This window comes from Hippoglossus hippoglossus, chromosome 1 (genome assembly GCF_009819705.1).
Source record: "Hippoglossus hippoglossus isolate fHipHip1 chromosome 1, fHipHip1.pri, whole genome shotgun sequence".
Taxonomy (NCBI): Eukaryota; Metazoa; Chordata; class Actinopteri; order Pleuronectiformes; family Pleuronectidae; genus Hippoglossus; species Hippoglossus hippoglossus.
The window spans coordinates 4,181,561-4,201,955 of NC_047151.1; the positions used below are offsets into that span (position 1 = coordinate 4,181,561).

A 20,395-nucleotide genomic window follows, 5' to 3' on the forward strand; every position below is an offset into this window, starting at 1 on the left:
CTGCAGCTACTGTCTGATACACTGTCAGATGTGGAGCGAGGAAGCAGAGCATCTTCATCCTGAGCTTCAAAAGATTAAAGTTAGAAAAGAGACAAGATCCTCAAAGCAACATTCTCCTTTCTCCAGCTCCAACACACCAATACATTCTTAAAACTCAAAACCTTTTTTTTTGCTGTAGTGAACAGTAAGATATAAGCATATTAAGGGACTGTAGTGGAGGTAAAAATGTGCGTGTGCAAAAGTGAGTTTGCATGTGTTCCTTTGACAGAGAGACAGTCAGAGTGAGGGGAGGACGTGGGCTGAAACAAACACGACTGTGCGGCTGAGGAGGAAACAGAGGCGAAGTTTGGAGAAACAGTGAGAGATGGAACACAGGAGCTTTGTCCCAGAAACTAAAACTCATTCAGGGTTTTTTAACGTGCATGAAGTGAGGGAAGGTTCACAACATTAATTATCTAGAACTCAACTCGCTCCATAACTGCCACAGATTAACAAGTGCAATGCCAGTTTTAAACCTGCCTGCTTGATGTGAGCTGTTTGTGTCGCCTGTGGTAATCCCCACAGAGCTACTGTACTTCTGAGGAAGTGGAAGAAAACTCTTTCAACTTGGGCTGCCGACTGAAGGCACACTGCCCCGCCCCCACTGACTGCTACAGAGCGCTGGTCGCCTGTTTATTCAAAGTTTACTAATATTGAACATATGGCATGTTCACATCATACCAAATTCAACACCGCTCTTCTATGTTAGCATATAATAATGACTAATTCTAACATAAGTGTGTTAGCATGCTGCCTTTAGCATTGAAATCAAAGAACAAAAGAGCCAAGCTTGACTGAAGGCTAATGAGTACAATTGCGTAATTTTAAGTACGACAATAGAACCTGCAATCTTTTTTAACGCAACAAATCTCCCTTGATATACAGTAGTACACAACAGGGCCTATTTTTGGTGCCATTTTTTACTTAGCATAGACAGTTAGTCTGGCTTAATCTTAAGTGTAAAAAATATACTTACTCCAAAAACTGGCTTTCGTTTAGTTTTTTTAACAAAAAACAAACAATCTTATAAAAAAAGTAATTCATGGTTATTTTTGGGGGTGCTCTGTCAGGGAGCCAACATCTGTTCATCCAGTACTGTGAAGCAACAATAAAAACATAATAAATAGCTTAAGAGATTTTTGTGACAGAGCCAGGCTCGCTCTCCTTGCCTCCAGTCTTAATGCTATAGGTTTATGCAAAGACATAAGAATATTAATCTTCTTATTTCATTCTCGGAAAGACAGCAAATTCGTACATTTTCCAAAACTTGAATTTAGAGTAATAACAAGTTATTTTAATTCATATATATGTAATAAGAATTCCAGCTTAGTGTGGCTTCCTTTGGGTAAATGTAAAAATAAATGCAAAAATAAAACAGAAAAAAGACTCAAAACCATATTTAAATATTTTGACATTTAAAAAGAACTTTGCTGCAAATAAAACAAGAGGGCAACATCATTAAGGATTTAGGGACCCAGACAGAGACACAGGCGAAGGCAGATAGGAGCAGTGAAGATATTCTAATATCTAGGGCTTCAGATGCTCTGGCAGGGAGATTCCAAACAGGATGCAAAACAGGTGATCCAAACACAAGGGACCTGAGCAAAAGCACAGGGTAACACAGGGGAGCGGAACCGACGAATCTACAGAGTGAGGGAGAACACGTGACTAAATACACACAGGGGGCAGAGGAAGTGAGGCACGGGTGTAAGACATCAGGGCGGAGAAGGTAAGTTAACACACTGGGGAGGTCAAATATCATTAGACATTTGAGGAAGGTAATTCTAAAAAAAAACAGGAAACCTTTAACAGAGTCTGGTCAAGAAGTCTCTCTGGGGGAAGATCATGACAGCTATGGTACAAGGATTCACATGGGAACAGATGACGGGTGTAATATAGAGAAATGTTTCTTATAGGCCCGTTTCAAAACAGATATTTTGACATGCCACAGTAGGAAAAGCACAAGTGTAATGATGGCTCAATTCCATTTATCTGTTTCATTTTCAGAGTTGTGGTGTTGTGCATGCAGTCCACTGTCACACTTCCATGGCTTATACATATTTTACACAACAATTAGCAGGTTTACGCAGGTAAAACTCCTTTCCCATTGCTAGTAGCGATCTGCCAATTTTTTTTCCCCCTGTGCGTCATGTTCGACATCACGCACACACCGAAAACTGAGGCCCGTATGATACAGGTGTGAACGCACTCAGATAGGATAGAACATTTGGAGGTGGTCTGGTCCACATGTGTCCACATTCTTTTAGCGGTGTGAACACAAATCCGTCCTGGGGACCTCCTACTGACGTCCTTATTAACACTGATCAAAACTCATATCAATACTTTCCTTAAATTGTTAAGATCTTTCTTCACAGCTGCACGAGATTCATTCAGGCTCTCCTGACTCGTGTCTCTACCTCTCTTTTGTTCACTCATGCTGGCAGTCACACACACGCGCACACGCGCACACACACACGCACACACACACACACACACACACACACACACACACACACACACACACACACACACACACACACACACACAGACAGAGCGACATCAGACACTTAAGGAAAAGAAAAACAAAAAAAGCATCATATGTCTCCTTTGAAAATGTCTGCTGTGAGAAACGGCCTTTACCTGTGTGTGTGTGTGTAGAAGCTGACCTGAGGGAGAAGTGTGGGCTGCTTCCTCTGCAGCCGCTGCAGAGCCTCCAGGAGGAAGGGGGTTTCTCTGAAGGCCAGGAAACCAGCTATGTAGGGGGCTGTCAGAGTCACCATCTGACTGTCCTCATACAGCACCTGGCAGGAGGGGGTGAAACTGTGACTTTTGTTTGTGACTCTTTCAGGGCAGCACAGTGGCTGCGTGATTGTAAACTCAGGTGTACAAAGAGCTGGTCCATCCACGGGTCAATCCACAGTTGTAATATAACAGCACTGGGATTGGACACATGATGTAAAAATTACTGACTTGTGCACTACTCTGCATCAATACTATATTTATACTGTACATTATCAACATTTAGTCTCATCTATTGTCAAGAGGAGTTGAGATCCCTATGTCTGATCATTGCCTGAGGCTCCTGTATGGACAATGTTGAATGTTCTTTCCCTCAGCCTTTATTAAAAATCTATACACAGAGGTCTCACTACTGTGCTGCTTTGTGGGAGCAGCACAGTAGTGCAGGGGTTAGCACTATCGCCTAGAGGATCCTGATTCTGTTGGGGTCTTCCTGCATGGACTTTGCATGTTCTCCCCATGTATGTGTGGGTTTTCTCCGGGTACTCCGGCTCCTCCCACAGTCCAATCACATGCAGATTGAGGTTAGGTTAACTGGAGACTCTAATAACAGTAGGTGTGAATGTGAATGGTTGTTTGTTGGCTCTAAGATACGCTGGTGACCTGTCCAGGCTGTGCCCCGCCTCTCCCATGATGTCACCCTCAAAGGATAAGTGGTTAAGATAATGGATGGATGGTGTTGAGTGATTGAACCATTACATCATGTAACCACTAGAGTGCTGATTTGCAATACATCCGGTATGATGTAATGAATAACAGCAGTAAATAAATGGTAAATGGGCTGTATTTATATGTTTCTATGTGCAGCACTTACTCTATCACACATCATTCATACGCTGCCGACATCAGGGGCAATTTGGGGTCCAGTATCTTGCCCAAGATGGGGATCAAACTGCTGACCTTCTGGTAAGAGGACAACCCGATCTACCTCCTGAGCCACAGCCGCTCAAACAGAACAAAAGAGTGAATGCTGCCTGTGTAGCTCATGTATGTGTGTTTAACCCTTCTTCTAGATGTGTGTAAGAAGAGGGGGGGGGGGGGGGGGGGGGGCTTGTTACAAAGTATATAACAGAGATTAAGAAATCTCAGTTCTTCATGTTGTGAGTATCTGCAGTGGTCAATCTTTAACAGATCAAAGGAATAGAGGATTACACATTCTTTGTAGATTTGACCAACCTGTTGTCGACTATTTGGGGTTGAAGTCTCCTGTGTTCACAAACTGTCATGGACATGGAATCTTGATCTGGATTATGGGACTTTGTACAGAGTCAGGCTCTTCACTGGATCACCTAAGCTCCATGGCTAAAAAAGGCCACGTAGTCTCTCCTCTCTCTTAAGTATAATATCATTAGTGTGTCAGCTGTTTATATTATCTTTAATTTAATCAAATTACAAATATATTTAATTGTATTGTAGTATAATGCATATATTTTATTATATAGTTCAAATTTTTTTTACATACTTTCATTCATATTCTGATTCTGTGCATCTGTACATATTTCTATTCTTGGTTGGAGCAACTGGAACAAAACCCAATTTCACCGGAGGATCAATAAAGTAGTGCACTTCTGATTCTGAGTCTGAAAAATGTGTGTCGTTGAATGGAGCTCAGACAGTCACACTGTCAGGGTTCAGGATCTGCAGGCTTCAGAGATAATAACGTGTGCAGCCCAGTGTATGTGTGAGTCCACACTCCACAGTCACACACACAAGCTGTGCAAGATGATCCCTAACATCCCCCATCTGGTACAAGATGAAACATCTGCTACTTCTTGTTGTTTAATGGCTCTGAACATATTCTGAACACTGCATACAGTTTTCATACATGATTTACCTGCTGTGTAGGAACTGGATTCTGTTAAATCAAGGTTATACAGATTCACAATAAAACAGCTTTTTGCCTGCTACAGCATAAACATGTCTCCTCATCTGAAAGCAGGGACACACACCGCTCGAGTTACACCTCAGCGTTCTGAACTCGTTACCACAGGGAACAGCTATTCTGCAAACATCAACATGAGTCCGTTTAGATGTTCAGTGATGCTGATGGCTGTGGTCATTTTCATTCAACACCACTGATGCTAAAATAAAGCTACAGTTAATCAACACAAGTTTTATTCCATTGTGCCTTCATACCGCCGCCTGCTCAGCTGTCAATCACACACACACAATGACCTCACTCACTGAGGTGCTTTAGGGCTAAAGGAGCGCTTCTGTAATTTAATCTATTTTCAATCTATTCTTTATTTCCTTTTAGAAATTTACTAAATATTCACAACACATTTAAAATCTATTTTGATACTATTTTTGACTGCAAATAAGTTGTCAAAGTCACTACAGCCTTCCTCCCAAACCTCCAGCTGTGGCTCAATAAAGATTCAACCTGCCTGCGATGCTCAACTCCAGCTACACTCAGACACATCCTCACTGGTTGTAGTCCCGAGGTAGGTACACATGGAGACACAACCAAGAACTGAGATGCCTGGAAGCAACAATCGAAACCAAGAGAACTGCTACCAATATCTTGCCCTCCAGAACACCGAGCACAGTTCCAAGGACACCATTTGTCCGAGAAGGGGAACAGGGACAGAGAGGGCCTCCTCCACTGACCAGTAGTGTTCAGTTGGAGTGAGCCTGAGACTGGGAAATGCTGGTGAATATAGGCCAGTGGCATGTAGTCCCATCACAATTTGTCACCACCACCCTAGAACCATATCCTGTACTTTGGTCCCAAACCCTGCGTGTTGTCTACTTCATAGAACCTGGGAGGATGGGAAATGGCATCTGAGGCAGAACAACAAGGCTGCAGAGCAAAAGTCCACCAGTGGAGGCTGTCTGCAGGAGCTTTATTGCAACATCCACCTTCCAGTTGCCCTGCGCCAGATCATTAAAGAAACATCAGGAACTGCGGAACGCTGCAGCCAATGGCTCTGGACTAGGAGGAAAAATCCCAACTGGGCCCCAAGATGTTAAAGACACACACCCAGGTCTGATCAACCTGTGACTAGCCTGCATTAGAAGAGGGTGTCTTGTGATGATTAAAAGTCACAATACCCAATGACGCAAAGGTACACAACCGACAACATGTCTTAAACATCCCCTGGTGGTCCCTGATATCTGATGGTTGTACCGGATATCTGCTGGTGATCCCTGATATCTGATGGTTAGCCCTGATATCTGCTGGTGGTCCCTGATATCTGCTGGTGATCCCTGATATCCACTGATGGTTGGAAACTTATCAACAAACTAGTGCAGAAGATTTTCAAACATTAAAATATAGAATAAATATCTACGGCCATTTTCTAATCTTATCATCTGATTGCTTAATTGATAAGACACAGACCAATGGTATGGCGTGCTCATGGTTTTACAAGCTACAATCTTCTGGTTGAAAACAAATTTGATTGAGCAAAAGTCAGAATAATCCAAGTTTTTTACATTATGTTCTGCAAAAAAATGTCATTTCTGCACAAGTAGGGCAACATATACACAAGTATACATGTGAAAGGCTGATACCAACTGATGTCAATGCATCCGTCAGGGTCTAGTAAGCTTGTAAGTGCAATCAAACTGACATTTACAGTAATGTGTTTCTTTACAGTTAGTACACACTGGCAGGCTTCGGGCATCTCTCTATCTTACACTGATCTATTTTGAGCAACACAATGGCAGGTGAACATATCTCCCATGATGATTCCACGGTTCCTTGACACAACAATGTCATCTGAATAGAAATGTCACATCAGAAATGTCAGCTCCCTTTCAGGATATGTCTTGACAGCAGTGACCTTCATTCCCCTACACCAATAATAAAAATAGTCTGTCAACAACTGAAGCTGTTTAAAATTTAAAAGATACTTGTTCTTTGTATGTTGTGTGATATGTTGATCTTCTGTTTTAGACTAAACTTATTTAAATGCAACCTTCACAATAAAAATAAATAAACTCAGCAGCAGTGGTTTCACTGTGCATCATGATACTCGTCATATTTTGCGTCACAAATGGCCTTCGGGGGGCAGTTTTGCAGGTTTAGAGGGAACATGGTCTCGTTATTGGACAGCATTTCTGAGCCACATTTCATTAGCCTTGTTGGGACCATGTATCAACAACGTACACTGCAAAATGTCATTAATCATAATGGGCTGTATGTAGGGAAGGTGACGGCAGCCGTTATTAATGCAGAGATCAACAGCAGGAGAGGAGAGAGCCTGTGAGAGGCTGCATGGAAAAGTAATTGAAGCGAAAATAGGCACTTTGAAGGTCATTCTAACAATGTTGGGTTTAACAGGACTCAACCTCGAGCTGTTTATTAAACCAAAGCCCTGCCGTTTATTCATGTTGCTTTCTATAATTAAACAGGCTGCTTAGGTTGTATTGAAAATGTTCATTAAGATCTGATGTCCATCATTGTGTTGGTAAAGAATGTTCAAGACCATTGCAGTTATTGGACAAGGAACAGGTTAGTGATTAGAAGATCATTTCACAAAATGAATCAATAACATTCAAAACCCCTTTTAAATTTTCATGTTCTTTTGAAAGGTTTGAGAAATAACATATTTCCCACATTTCACAGATCATTTAGCAGTATTTGTATCCCTTCATTATATTGTACGGGACATACTGTGTATTTCTATATCCTAATACTACAAGATCCTTTCATTCAGTGGCAAAATACAAGTTGACCAGGCATAATGTGAAAGGTGTCACTCAATTTTGCAAATACCTTCAGCTCTACGGAGCTTTTGCTGTAACTTTTTTGGTTCACACTCGCTGAAGGACAGACAAAAACAGTAACTCATTCAATATATAGAACAAGTAAGTGTGTAATACGTCTAATTTTAAAGTTGTGTGTCCTGTTGTGTATCCTATAAAAAACACGTAGTAAAGCAACCGCTCGCAAGTCAATAATTCATATCCTTAGAACTTTCATGAAAACTGATGTTTATCAACAACTCAATAGTTTGATGACAGAGACACATCAGTGTTCATAGGTGATCTTTAAAATGCATCATTGTCAGTCAGGTCAGGAAATTATGGACTATAGGACATCAGAGCTCATCTGTCTGTGTTTCTGTGACATCAGAGCTCACCTGTCTGTGTTTCTGTGACATCAAAGCTCATCTGTCTGTGTTTCTCTGACATCAGAGCTCACCTGTCTGTGTTTCTGTGACATCAGAGCTCATCTGTCTGTGTTTCTCTGACATCAGAGCTCATCTGTCTGTGTTTCTGTGACATCAAAGCTCATCTGTCTGTGTTTCTCTGACATCAGAGCTCATCTGTCTGTGTTTCTGGGACATCAGAGCTCACCTGTCTGTGTTTCTGTGACATCAGAGCTCACCTGTCTGTGTTTCTGTGACATCAAAGCTCATCTGTCTGTGTTTCTCTGACATCAGAGCTCACCTGTCTGTGTTTCTGTGACATCAAAGCTCATCTGTCTGTGTTTCTCTGACATCAGAGCTCACCTGTCTGTGTTTCTGTGACATCAAAGCTCATCTGTCTGTGTTTCTCTGACATCAAAGCTCATCTGTCTGTGTTTCTCTGACATCAGAGCTCACCTGTCTGTGTTTCTGTGACATCAGAGCTCATCTGTCTGTGTTTCTGTGACATCAGAGCTCATCTGTCTGTGTTTCTCTGACATCAGAGGTCATCGAGAGCTTGAATAAAATTAGCTGTGACTTTTTCTAATAAGTGGAGCTTTGTGAGAGGTGGGAGGCTGCGCTACAGACACTGCTGCTGTTCCCACCGTCACAACTAGAGGTCAACAAAGCTCAGAGATTCCTACGTTCCCCTGTGATCATTGGGCGTAGCGAGGGGACAGCTCACCTCCAGGTCGGGGTAGCTGAGCACTACAAGCTGGGCACAGGCGTTGACGTCGTCCCCTTTGATGAAGGAGAGGTCCACTCCACCGACTCTCTCCAGGCCAGAGTAGCCTGGAGTCATCTGCCAGTCTTCAGTGTCCTCCTCCACCACCTGCTGTCTCAGACGAGCCTGCTCACTGCACAGAGAGACCATCACTCAGTGGAGCTGTGAAGCCTCAACAGAGGCCGATACACACACATGTGAGAATATCTTTTTGTAATTCAAATGCTTCTTTTTTTTTTTTTTTCCAACAAAATACTGCAGCATACGAAGTAGGAGATTCAGTACAGATCATTCACACAGAAGAGGTTGACACGCCATAGAATAAAATAAAATACAATAAACCGTGGGCACTAAGGATATGTAGCTATTAATTAACATATTTGAATACATTTTAGACTCAACTTGACATGAAGACAGAAATATTTCTACGTCTCAGTTATATTTCCCCAATATTCATTTTACCTTACAAATGTTAATCATTTAATTCTTTTGCCATGGGACATGTAGGATTTTTCCAGTTTTGTAAATGAGTGTTGCAGCTATAACTGAATTTGCTAATCCTTGCATTGGGTGTTATTGATTTGTCCAATAATGGAGGAGAGAAAATCATGGGTGTGATGGTAGAGCTGAACCTGCAAATTCACCAATATTTCAGATATTTCACACCAGAATAGGGTTTGTGTCGGTAACCCTCCTGGATCATGTGCAATTACAGGAGTCACCACTGGAATTGTGTTTATAAAACAAAACCAGGCTTTTAAAATGTTCAGAGGTAATGCTAAGTACTTGGTTACAGAGTTACACAGCAGCTTATCATCTTTAAAAATACTTCAAATATAATGTCTCATTTGTAAATATTTCCACACGACCTCTTTACTTACAAGCTTATATTTATTTAGCAAATTCTAATATGACATAATTACCCCTCTCATGCAAATCATTGAGTTTTTACTCCTTTAGACAGTCTCTCCAGTAAACTGTCCATATTTTAGGACATGCCAATATTGAGATTTGTTTGCATTTGTAATATTAGTTATATAATCCACTGAAAAAGAAACTTCATGTAGATTTTATTTAATAATAAGTAAAACATACTGTAGCTGTTACATCCCATTAAGTTTCTCCACTTCCTCTTTCATTTTCTGCATTACTAACATATCCTTTCTTTCTAGTTCCCGGTCAATTCACTACTACACATACACACATCAATATTAGCTGTTCACTTTCCTATCCCTGTTTTTCCTGCCTATAAACCTCTGGATATAGGCTGCTCATTCCATGTCCACTGTTTTCCTTGTGTTCATTCATTTCAGTGTTTTTCCTGGTGTTTCATCGCTGTGTGTGACCTTTGCTTGTGTTTTTGGATTCTAGACTTTTGTTTTTTGCCTTATCTGTATTGAAAGTAAAAGCGCAACGTTTGTTTTGATGCAACAGTGCTTTATATCAAGCTAAATTACAGAGCTTTTATCTTGAAAAGCTGTGAAATTGGTTCTGAAGATTGTGTCGGTATATTAACAGACCTCTGAAATAGCTGACACAAATGGTGAATGATGAACACAACGTTTTCTAACTTCACTCTGCACCATAGACTGTTTATACAAATCTTTCCACACAACATCCAGAACATAAACAATAAAAAGTGACAGTATATTGTAGAACTGTTTGAAGAGGACTCACTAATGTCAAGGAATAATTCTGAAGTAGCTCCAGAGCATTAACACAGGACAAGAGAACAGGCAGGCACTAGTTTGTATAAAACAAATCAAGAAAAAAGCCTTTAGTATTTTATTCATTATACTTACACCTAAATATAGAGAAACGAATCAAAATGAATAATGAAAAAAGAGCTTTCTCATTCGGAGCATTCTTGTACAGTTTGGTATATGGCTGGTCAAAACTTTCTTCCAGTAGTTTTTAGGTCTGAGTTGTTTTTTTTAAAGATTGAAAACACACACAGAGAGAGAGAGAGAGAGAGACAGACAGACAGACAGACAGACAGAGACAGATAGAGACAGATAGAGATAGAGACAGATAGACAGACAGACAGACAGAGACAGAGACAGACAGACAGACAGACAGACAGACAGACAGACAGACTCATTTCAAACCCACAAAGCCCTGGTTGCTGAGGAGGGGGCTCAGGTCCAGAGCTGCTGGTGACAGTGTCAGACTCTAACAACAGGCAGTAAACTGTAGTAACATCTATCTACAGCTCATGGAGCAGCCGGCTCTTTAACAGGCTCCTGCCTCAGGTCAGTAGAAACACATGCAGTGTAAATCCAGGTGTGTGACTCACCTCTCCCACTGTGTGACCAGCTCCTCTGCTGGCGGAGCAGACATCTTCGTTTGTTTGAATATGTCTATGAATGATATATAGGAAAACGTATACAGAACAATTCAACCAACACAAACAACGTGAGGACTGGACAGGCTGTTTTGCTTCCGTGTAGCGACGTCACTGGGAGGCGGAGCCTATGACGAGAATCGGTGATGTGGTGTTATCTGGGCAAACGCTGCCATCTAGTGGCATAAAGGGAAAATTACATAAATATATAAAATAATAATAATAACTTTATTTGTATAGCACTTATCTAAACAAGGTTACAAAGTGCTTCACAAAAATCCATGGCAAAAAGCTGAATAAACTGAAATAAAAGGTAATCAAATCAGTACAATTTAAAACGTCAAATCATAACATAATAAAGTCAAGACCTTAAAATGTATAGAGAATCCCAACAGTTCCCACAAGAAGACCACATGCAACACATTGCAGTGTGATGGATCACAGAAATATGATCTCATCCTCCACATCCAGTGCAGTAACTGGAAACAGACTCAACTGAATAAAAAAATGCTACAAAAGCAGAACTTAATTTGCCTGTGGAACTTTTATTGTATATTTTCTCAATTTTATAGGAAATATGGTGTATGTCAAGGCTGTTCTCAGCCCCCTGCTTTTCTTTTTAAGTAATCTCTTGGCTTATAGAATGAGTTTAATGCTAAACTGACGCTATTCATAATCACAACAATAACATGAATCCAAGGCTTCTTACCTATCTGCTAGAAAATCTGTCTCATGAAAATTCCTGCCTCTGGCAAATCAGAGATGTTGGTTATTAATCGCTTACCTACAGCTGCTCTAACAGTACCTGAGAGAAAGATTCAGACTGGAAAATAGTGGTGTGCAATCAGGAAATTAAGGTTAATGGGGACATATCATTATTAAAGTCAGTGAGTATTTATGAAACCCATTTTTATGATTCTCAATAATTAAAGTCATTAAAAAATGAATGCAGTCAGTGGCACAGTGAATACAAAGGGTCAGGAGACACACTGACCAAGTTTGCTGCAATAAACACTGCAAACAATTAAAGATGCTCATGCTCATTCCCCAAGTCACGTGTTTTTTAGCACGATAGCTTTACGTACAATGTAACCATACTCCGTGATCACAATGAAAACTAGCACAGCCACAGGACAAACAAATGAATTTGACACATGTACTTGCTCATAGTTCAAGTTTAATGTTTTTAAAACATGTAAAGGCGCCATATTCTCATTAATCCAAATATGTACTTTTTACATTATTTCTCACATGAAGATAAAGAGAAGATATGCAACGATGTCAGAAAAAGAAGCAGAGACAGACAAATGTGTTGAACAGTCAAGACAAACAGTTATAGCCCTCACTTGTCATTGAGATCTTGATGAACAGGTTCAGTGTTTATGCCTATGGCTTCAATCAAAAGGTCCACTCTGATTTCTATAGATACACACCATGGAGTGTTAGAAAGCAAAACTGTAAAACTGGAGTGTACAAGAGACAAAGAGGGAGAAAGGGAAATATGAGTAGTTAATTGAACTGATGCTACTTGTTTCATCAGTTGAACCGTTGAAGGAATGGAAATCTAGTCTCCTGAAGAAATATCAGGTAAAGGAAGGTTAGTTGTGTGATTGAGACATGCTCCTCCAGACTCGTGAGTGGAAACACACTTGCTCTGTGCAGCCGAGTCAGAGTTTACACACATTTTACAGGCATCTCTTAAAAGCCACCGTTCATAACCTTTACTCCTTTACACAACTATTCACACCTAATATCCCTCAGTCTGAGGAGGTCCTTTTTCTCACTAAAGCATTTCATGTTATTGCAGTTATGACATAGTTATCACACGTTAACCCTTGACCTTTCATTTACAGTTTCAAACAAGCATGTATCAAAAACGACAACAGGCAGAGCCAGGAGTTTCAGGAGGAAGCCTCCATCTCGGGTTTTTTTTTCGTTTGTTTCTTTTTGCTGTGAGCTGCACTCGGTTACCATGGCAACAGCACCTGATGACTCCTGGCAATGGTGATCGTTTCTGCCCTCTGCGGGCAGTCGGATCTATGTGAAGTCATCAGTGCTCATTAACCAAATAGTGTATTTAAAAAACTGTTGCATGGATGTGTTGCATTTAGAAATGTTTCTTAATTCACAATCGCTCATGTATTACAGTGATGACCTTGAAAAAAAAGCAGGTACGTTTCTAAGTGATGCTTACAAAGGCTAAAATGGTATTTATTGACACATGGCTCTTAAAATGGCTATTTCTTAACTTTTAAATAATACATCTGTAAACCCAATCACCACGTGACCATGCAGCAAAAACACCACACTGCTTCACCTCATCAAAAACTCATCCCAAAATATCAGTAACATTTTTAGCTCCAACCAACACGAGCACATGTACAGTTTCAACATGTCGACATGCCTCCAAATGATAATCACAAAGTAACATTCACCCCTAATGCACACTGAAATCTACACCTCTCTGGAAAAACAAATATCGAATGACGGCAGTGCTGCCCAATGACACAAGAACCTTCCAAATTCAGGCATTTCATTGGTTCGCGAGTGCTGACCAATCAGTAGCACATTCACAAATCAGTGACAAGGCATCACCTTGACGACCTGATTCTGACTCATTCCTCAACTGTGCACAGAATGAACATAAATCAAACTAACAATGGACATTTCCAGGTAACGTTTACAGAAATAAAAGGATAATAAAAAGGTGCCCAGGAGAAAATCTGGGAAGACATGTTTTTTTTTTTTTTTTGCTTCTCTCCTGACATAATGGTAACAGAGACAACAAGTGATAATGCTGATGCCAGAGTTTAGCTGTTCACTGGCTCAGTTTGCCTGTCTGTCTGCCTGTCCACAGCAAGAGGGTCATCTGCAATCGGCACCCATGATCCTCCACAAACCTCAAAATGATAAATAGAAACTTTTCACACAGTAGAAAGTCAAACTCCTGTTATTGCTTCTAGTGGATTACTTCGCTGAGAGTCAGACCCGGGTCAAATAGTCTGCTTTTCAAAGTGTGATAAAGCCCTCGTGAGACAGATGCGTGAGCTTTGCGTCATGTGACAATACAATGGACGCCAAAAAGATGCAGGAAAACGTTTGTACACTTTCCTGTCAAGTGGAGACTGTGCTTACTCCATCTGTATTGTCATGATTCACTGAGCTCCACCCACTCTGTTAACTCCACACTGTTTAAAAAGAAACAACATTATATGCAGCTGAAATTCGACCCAGGTCTAGTTAAGAGTTTACAGCACCCACACTTGACCTATAAACAGTTCACCAGATTAAACAAACCTCTCTGGTAACAATATGGCAAACATTTTTTTTGCATCAAACGTCCATTTTGTATGTTGACATGTTGGTGTTGTTTAATGTATGTAGCAGCACATCCAGGCTTTTCAGCCACCGCACAGGAATTAGCTCTTCCTCATCTCAGTGCTGTGTATGTGAATGTACACATAAGTAAGTGCATATATGTAACAGCGCCTCCAGTGTCGTCGTCCCGTCTCGTCGTTCCCAGAATGAGAATATTGCTTCTTCCCGCTTCCGGTGCCACAAAGGCCCCTCGACCCAATTCTTGACTTTTAACCTTCCCACCCTGCACGTGATGCAAACAAACATACCGCTAATATACTGATTCTAGCTGCTGCCTAGCAGAGACGCCAGGCACAATAAATATTTGACCTTTGTGCAAAAATCAGCCCTTTAATTTGCACAGTCTCCTTTTTTTCTTTTTGCTTCAGATTTATTTGTATTCTTTGTCTTCTGTTTGTGCAAGCTTGCATGCTTCAGTTCTATAGAGACTGGCTGTGCAATAGGAACAGAGTCCAAAACAAGAAGGTGTGGGGTGGGGGGGTGGGGGGGTGGGGGGTTGGCTTCGATGTTGATGGTAAGGTCAATCAGGGGGGGGGATTATGGGGATTGAAGTCCTCTGCTTCCATTTTCTACCTGGAGATCATCGAGCTGGATTGTGATTGGCTGGAGGAGGTGGTGGCGGCGCTGAGCTGAGAGAAGCCGCTGTGGCTCGACTCCAGGCTGGTCATCGAACCCCTGAGAGAAGAGACAGAGACAGATAACATGTGAGGAGATGCTCATTTCAGCTGCTTTATGCAGCACCTAAGCAGCCCCCAGTCTGCCTGTGACTAACTGAAAGCAGTCTGTGTGCACAACTCGTGCTCATGATGCAGAACCATGCGGACAACTTGCACCTTCTGGAGGGAAATGTACCCACAGTGTTAAACACCAAACGCTAAGGTTCCACAAAAGGCTGCAACAACCAATGAGGATGTGTTAGAGGACATAAAAAAATACCTTTGTGGGGAAAGGTTTTGCTTAACTTCAGTGAGTTTCATTGAGGACAGAATCAAAACTCTTTTGTGGCTTAACTTTTATTTATTTTTTGTATTTTTTGCATTAAATTCTGCATAAATATATCAAAACATGTTTTAAATAAAGACCTTACATTCAAAGTATATGCAGCAGGAAGCTGCTTGATGCTTTTGTTTGGATCAAAGAGTCATTAAGTTTCTATGAACTCAGTTTACTCGTTTATCTTTTACATTCTACTGCACCTAGTTAAAACTAATGCAGTCAAATAGTCTGCTGCAGTTCATGGTGTTGTTGAATTGTACTAAATTGTACAGACAAGTGTTGCTATTATTTCGTCCTACCCTGTGATACTACGGAGGACAGGCTAAATAACACAAAGACCTCTCTGCACAATGGAACACAGTTCACCAGCGCCAGCGACTACAGCCGCCGCATGATTGTTAAGTTCAATGAACTACTCTCTTGAAACTGTACATTATAACCTGAATTACAACTGTATGTAAACCTTCATAACACATTATAATCCAATAGAATGACTTGCATTAACAGCTGAAAGGAAATATTCATACAATAAAAAAAAAGTCAAATATGACAATTTTCATTTTTTACTAGTATAATATTGTATAATAGTGTAATATGTTTTTTGTATCTTAACTTAAAAAGACATTAAGTGTTAAAGGCGAGTGCAAGCATAAAACAAGGAGAGAGAGAGTGTGGGAAAACATGCAGCAAAGGGCCGGGTCAGAACCCAACATGAAACCACTGCAGGACGACTCAGGCGGTTTCCATTGAAAACGATATTAAAGCTGGAGCCACGAATCACACTTTTGCTTCATAGATGACTTAAACTATCAACTGCTTCTGACAAATGACATGAATTTGTTGTAGTATTGTGATCACTTTTGTAATGCTTTGTTCTTATCATCCATCCTATTGGAGCGATTCTAACCTTGGGGCCAGGAGCAACCAACGGTTTGCCAGGTGCTTACATAAACATCTTTAAAATGTACATAAAATATGTCAATTCTATAGTAATGTTGACCTTTTAAAGTCAAGGGTCACTGCATCACAAGCAAAAAACACGATTCCCAAATTTATTTTCGTATGTAGCTATGCGTAAAATATTACCTAAATTTCATATTCACTTAGTTTAGGTTGAATTTCATACGTAAATCTCAACCAAATGTGTAAACCATTAGAAAAGCATCCTGTTAAATACCACTACAATGAGTTAGATGGTGATCTCAAGTCAGTTTTAGACGGCAAGGTCAAATGAAAAAACAGGGAAACTGAAAGCAAAGTGAGGTTCAGTAGGTTGGGTAGTAAACATGAATGAGTATTGAATAACAAATAACAGGAAATGAATTTGCATGTGGATAAAAAATGTTGTGTGGGCGATTGGATACACCGAAACTGACAACAAGTCTGAACTTAACTAAGATTCCTGATATTGTTAGTCATGCAAGCAGGGTGACTGAAGCCAGTGAATTAAACTGTAGTCTCCGTGCAAGGACACTTTCTCCAGCGAGAATAAAGCAGCAAAGTCCTGTTAGCCAGCGCTAACAAATTCTAAATTTTGAGCAAAAACAGATGCGATCAAGCATCTCTTTGCTGCATTAGAATCTTGACTCCCACTGAGGAGCATTCAGATTAGCAGCCAAAAGCAGCAGCAATGAGGATGAGGATCTAGTGCTTCAGGAAAAGGGGCAAACACTGAGCCACTTACAAACTCTGCACATCACAGCAAGCGGTTCTTCATTGTAAGAAGACAGAGCAGGAGGAGGACGAGGAGGAGGAAGAGGAAGAGAAGGGGTAGGAGGAGGACGAAGATGGGGTTGTGAGGGACAAAAAAGGAGTGGATTGGACAGAAAAAGATTAACAGAGTTTCCAAGGGAGAGAAGTATCCTCATTTTAAAACTCTGGGCCAAAACAATCCTGATGCTCTTGAGGCACTTCATAAAGGTCATTATAGGAACATGACAGATTAAATGTGTACTAGGTTGTAGAGAAGGAAAACGTAAAGAGGACAGGAGTGAGAAATGAGAAAACATAAAGGAAAGTAAAAGTTTGAAATCAAGACTATACATCATGGTTAAACATCTGAAAAACTGCAAAAATATGGACACATACAAACTACATGTATATAAAATGGACACAAAATTATGTTTTTTTCTGTCAATCACTCACACATTCACAAACCTGAAGTCCTCAGATCCCAACACTTCGGTGTAGTACATGACTTTACACTTGTGCGAGGAGACCTGCAAGGTGGCCAGCACATCGTCCACTCGGGGCAGGTTAGTGGCCGAGCAGGCCGGCATGTTGTGGAACTTCCATTGGAGGATGTAGAAACCTGGCCATCGCGTTATATGGGAGCCCTAAAGACAGAATACAGATAACGCCAATGACCAACAAGCAAAGAAACGTTAACATTTATGGTTTGTCAATGTTAAAATGTTATTCATGATCCTGGATGCTCACCTGTACACTCTCCCCCTCCTTACAGGTAAGTGGGGACTCCACCATGCTGTAATCTTGCCCCAGCGTCCACGACTTGTCGATAAGCTGGACGTTGTTGACGACTGGAGAAGTGATGCCGTGGGCCACCAAGGCCTCTTTGCGTGGCGCCTGGGGGGCTCGCTTGGAGTGGAAGATGTTGAAAACGACGTCGCCCTTGCACACGTCAAAGTCCCAGGTAATGACTGAGGAGGCGTCGATGATTTCTATCAGCAGCTAGTTGGAGGAAAGAGAAGAGGGAGAGAAGTGATTCAGTGATGTCTCAGGAAAGAAAGAAAAGGACCAAACAAAACCAATGAGAAACATTTTACAACTCTCTCTAGTTCTCGTTTCTTATTTTTCTCACATTCTTTTTTACTGCTATTAAAGGCAGCGCTGCGCTGCGAGAAAGAAATGAATCTCATACTGTTCTCTTCGTTCATGTTGCTCCATATCTGAGATTCTTACCAAAATAAGAAAAAAAAATAGAGGAATCAGTGGACATCTGTGTGTGATGGTCACAGGCTCATCACCATGAAATCTAAACTGCTTCCAGAAGGCTGATTATGCCTGACGATGCATCCCTCCCTTTGGAATAAATTATATAATGGGACAGTAACAGCAGATTATGATTCAACATTTGGTCCACATCTGAACTCAGAAACCATTAAGAAGTAATCTACATGTAACAGCCACTAGGTGGCAGAACTTTCAACAAAACTTGCATCTGTGACCTAATGCAGATCTACATTGTCCTGCCCTACATTCACGTAAAACATCATCACAGGATTATCATCTTTACTTCTCACGTCGGTGCTCTGTGTTCAGCCTCACCTCGTGCGGTGCTCCCTTGAAGATGCTGGCGCTTTGGTAGATTGTCTCTGTCCACAGGCGGATGTCCTCACTCTCCACCTCCTCGGCTGTGCGGTACATGGATTTGGGAACCAGGCCGCCTTCTGGTACCTCGCACTGCAGAGAAAAAGCAATGCATGTTCACACATGCAGAGACAGAAGCACACATGGAACTGGGTCAGCATATCTGAGGGATCTGCTCCCGACACCACCTGAGATCTCAGATAGTGTCGTGTCCCAGAAAGTTCAGCTTCAGAATTTAATTATTTTGATAAAAAAAAAACATCTAACAAGTTAAAATCTTCATCAGACTCTCACCATACACTCTCCTCCCAGGAAGTCGGGGATGATCTCTTTGTCGATGTAGTCGACCAGACCTCCAGGACCCTGGTAGTCATTGCCTGCATAGATGAGGAACTTCTTTCGGGTGTTTTCATCAATGAATGGACTCACCTAAGGCCAGGGGCAGAAGTGGTTTTATCAAATTGGTTGTGGCAAAATTGGTTGTGGCAAAACGTGTGAATTTACAGCAACAACAAAAGCAGAGCAGAATGTGTGCACGTGTTGTTTGGAGTTATCAGTTTGTAAAACTTGCATTTTCTAACAGAGTTAGTTATGTTTAAGGCAATACTTGTTTTTGTGTAGCTGTGATATGGTGATGTTTAGGTTGTTTCCTCCTACTCTATTTTTCGAGTTACTGTGACTCTGTCCTGGTTCTCACCAGTGTCCATAAGACAGGGAAGACCCTGGGAGCTCTTAGTATAAGCAGCCGTCCCAGAGTCTCTGGGTAGTTGGCCTCCACAACCTCGATGATCCTCAGCAGCGCCTTGACTCCCGGACGCCACAGGTGACGCATGTTCAGTCCCTCCAGATCTACCAGACAAGTCCAACAGCTACAGAGGAGGAAGTGAGAGGATTAGAGTGTGCATAAGTGTACACACACACACACACACACACACACACACACACACACACACACACACACACAACTGGGTTACAGCCTCTCTCTGACCACTTAGCACCCGTCACCCTTCAGTGAAGCTTAAGTGGTGAAGGCAATGCTTGCTAATTTGGGATCTCCTCTCGCCCCTCCCCATGCTTCCTCCATCTCCACAACTTTTGTCTTCCCTCCATGCGCTCCAGCTGAGAACTGTGATGTGCCAGCCATTCATGCTTCACATGCTTTCCTGTGAGGCTCTTATCCTAGCCACCTCCTCCTGTTTTAGAGGGCTGACAGATGACAGATTCCATCTCTGTTCCCTCACTCTCACCCTGTCTCTCCATCGCCATTTGAATCAGTGCACTCAGAGACGGGCCTCATGCATTCTTTCCATTTTGGTAGTGATAATACTCCTCTGGACTGACTCATGCGTTGTGTGAATGATTGTGTGTGTACTATCAAGGCTGCAACTACTGAACTGAATCCAGACAGCTTGAGTTGTTTGGTGATTTAAAAAAAAAAAGAAGCTTTTCATATACTTTTGAGCAATTAGCTCTGATTTCCCTTATCATTTGCTGGATATGTTATCTTTTTTAGGATTAATCATTGTTAATTGTCAGTTTTTTTACTTAGTCCACTTTGTAGTCTTAATTGCACTCTGGTCTTTATATCACAGTCTTAAGACAATGTAATTCTGCATTTCGCCTGAATTATACAACCTTATGATACTT

At 41.3% G+C, this 20,395-nt stretch overlaps 2 protein-coding genes across 9 annotated transcripts in view; both read right to left on the minus strand.

The window, feature by feature from the left end:
* Positions 1–11,141, minus strand: part of LOC117771491 (endonuclease V-like) — a 91,962-nt gene extending 80,821 nt beyond the window's left edge. For 6 of the 7 annotated variants that reach the window (XR_004615603.1, XR_004615602.1, XR_004615597.1 and 3 more), the window contains exons 1-3: positions 10,997–11,141; positions 8,662–8,833; positions 2,706–2,840 (exon numbers count right to left, since the gene is read on the minus strand). Coding sequence is in view for 4 of the 7 variants with exons in the window: in XM_034601910.1 (XP_034457801.1) it covers positions 2,706–2,840; positions 8,662–8,833; positions 10,997–11,040 (351 nt within the window). In the remaining 3 variants the exon portion in view is untranslated. The remainder of the gene's footprint in view (positions 1–2,705; positions 2,841–8,661; positions 8,834–10,996) is intronic. The other variant, XM_034601936.1, reaches the window with a different exon arrangement.
* Positions 11,142–12,186: 1,045 nt separating this feature from the next.
* si:dkey-237i9.1 (SEC14-like protein 1) overlaps positions 12,187–20,395 on the minus strand; it is a 31,751-nt gene continuing 23,542 nt past the window's right edge. The window contains exons 11-17 of one of the 2 annotated variants that reach the window (XM_034601858.1): positions 19,446–19,617; positions 19,043–19,177; positions 18,707–18,841; positions 17,858–18,109; positions 17,576–17,754; positions 17,103–17,129; positions 12,187–15,097 (exon numbers count right to left, since the gene is read on the minus strand). In XM_034601858.1, the coding sequence (XP_034457749.1) occupies positions 14,992–15,097; positions 17,103–17,129; positions 17,576–17,754; positions 17,858–18,109; positions 18,707–18,841; positions 19,043–19,177; positions 19,446–19,617 (1,006 nt within the window). In that variant the 3' untranslated portion in view covers positions 12,187–14,991. The remainder of the gene's footprint in view (positions 15,098–17,102; positions 17,130–17,575; positions 17,755–17,857; positions 18,110–18,706; positions 18,842–19,042; positions 19,178–19,445; positions 19,618–20,395) is intronic. The other variant, XM_034601867.1, reaches the window with a different exon arrangement.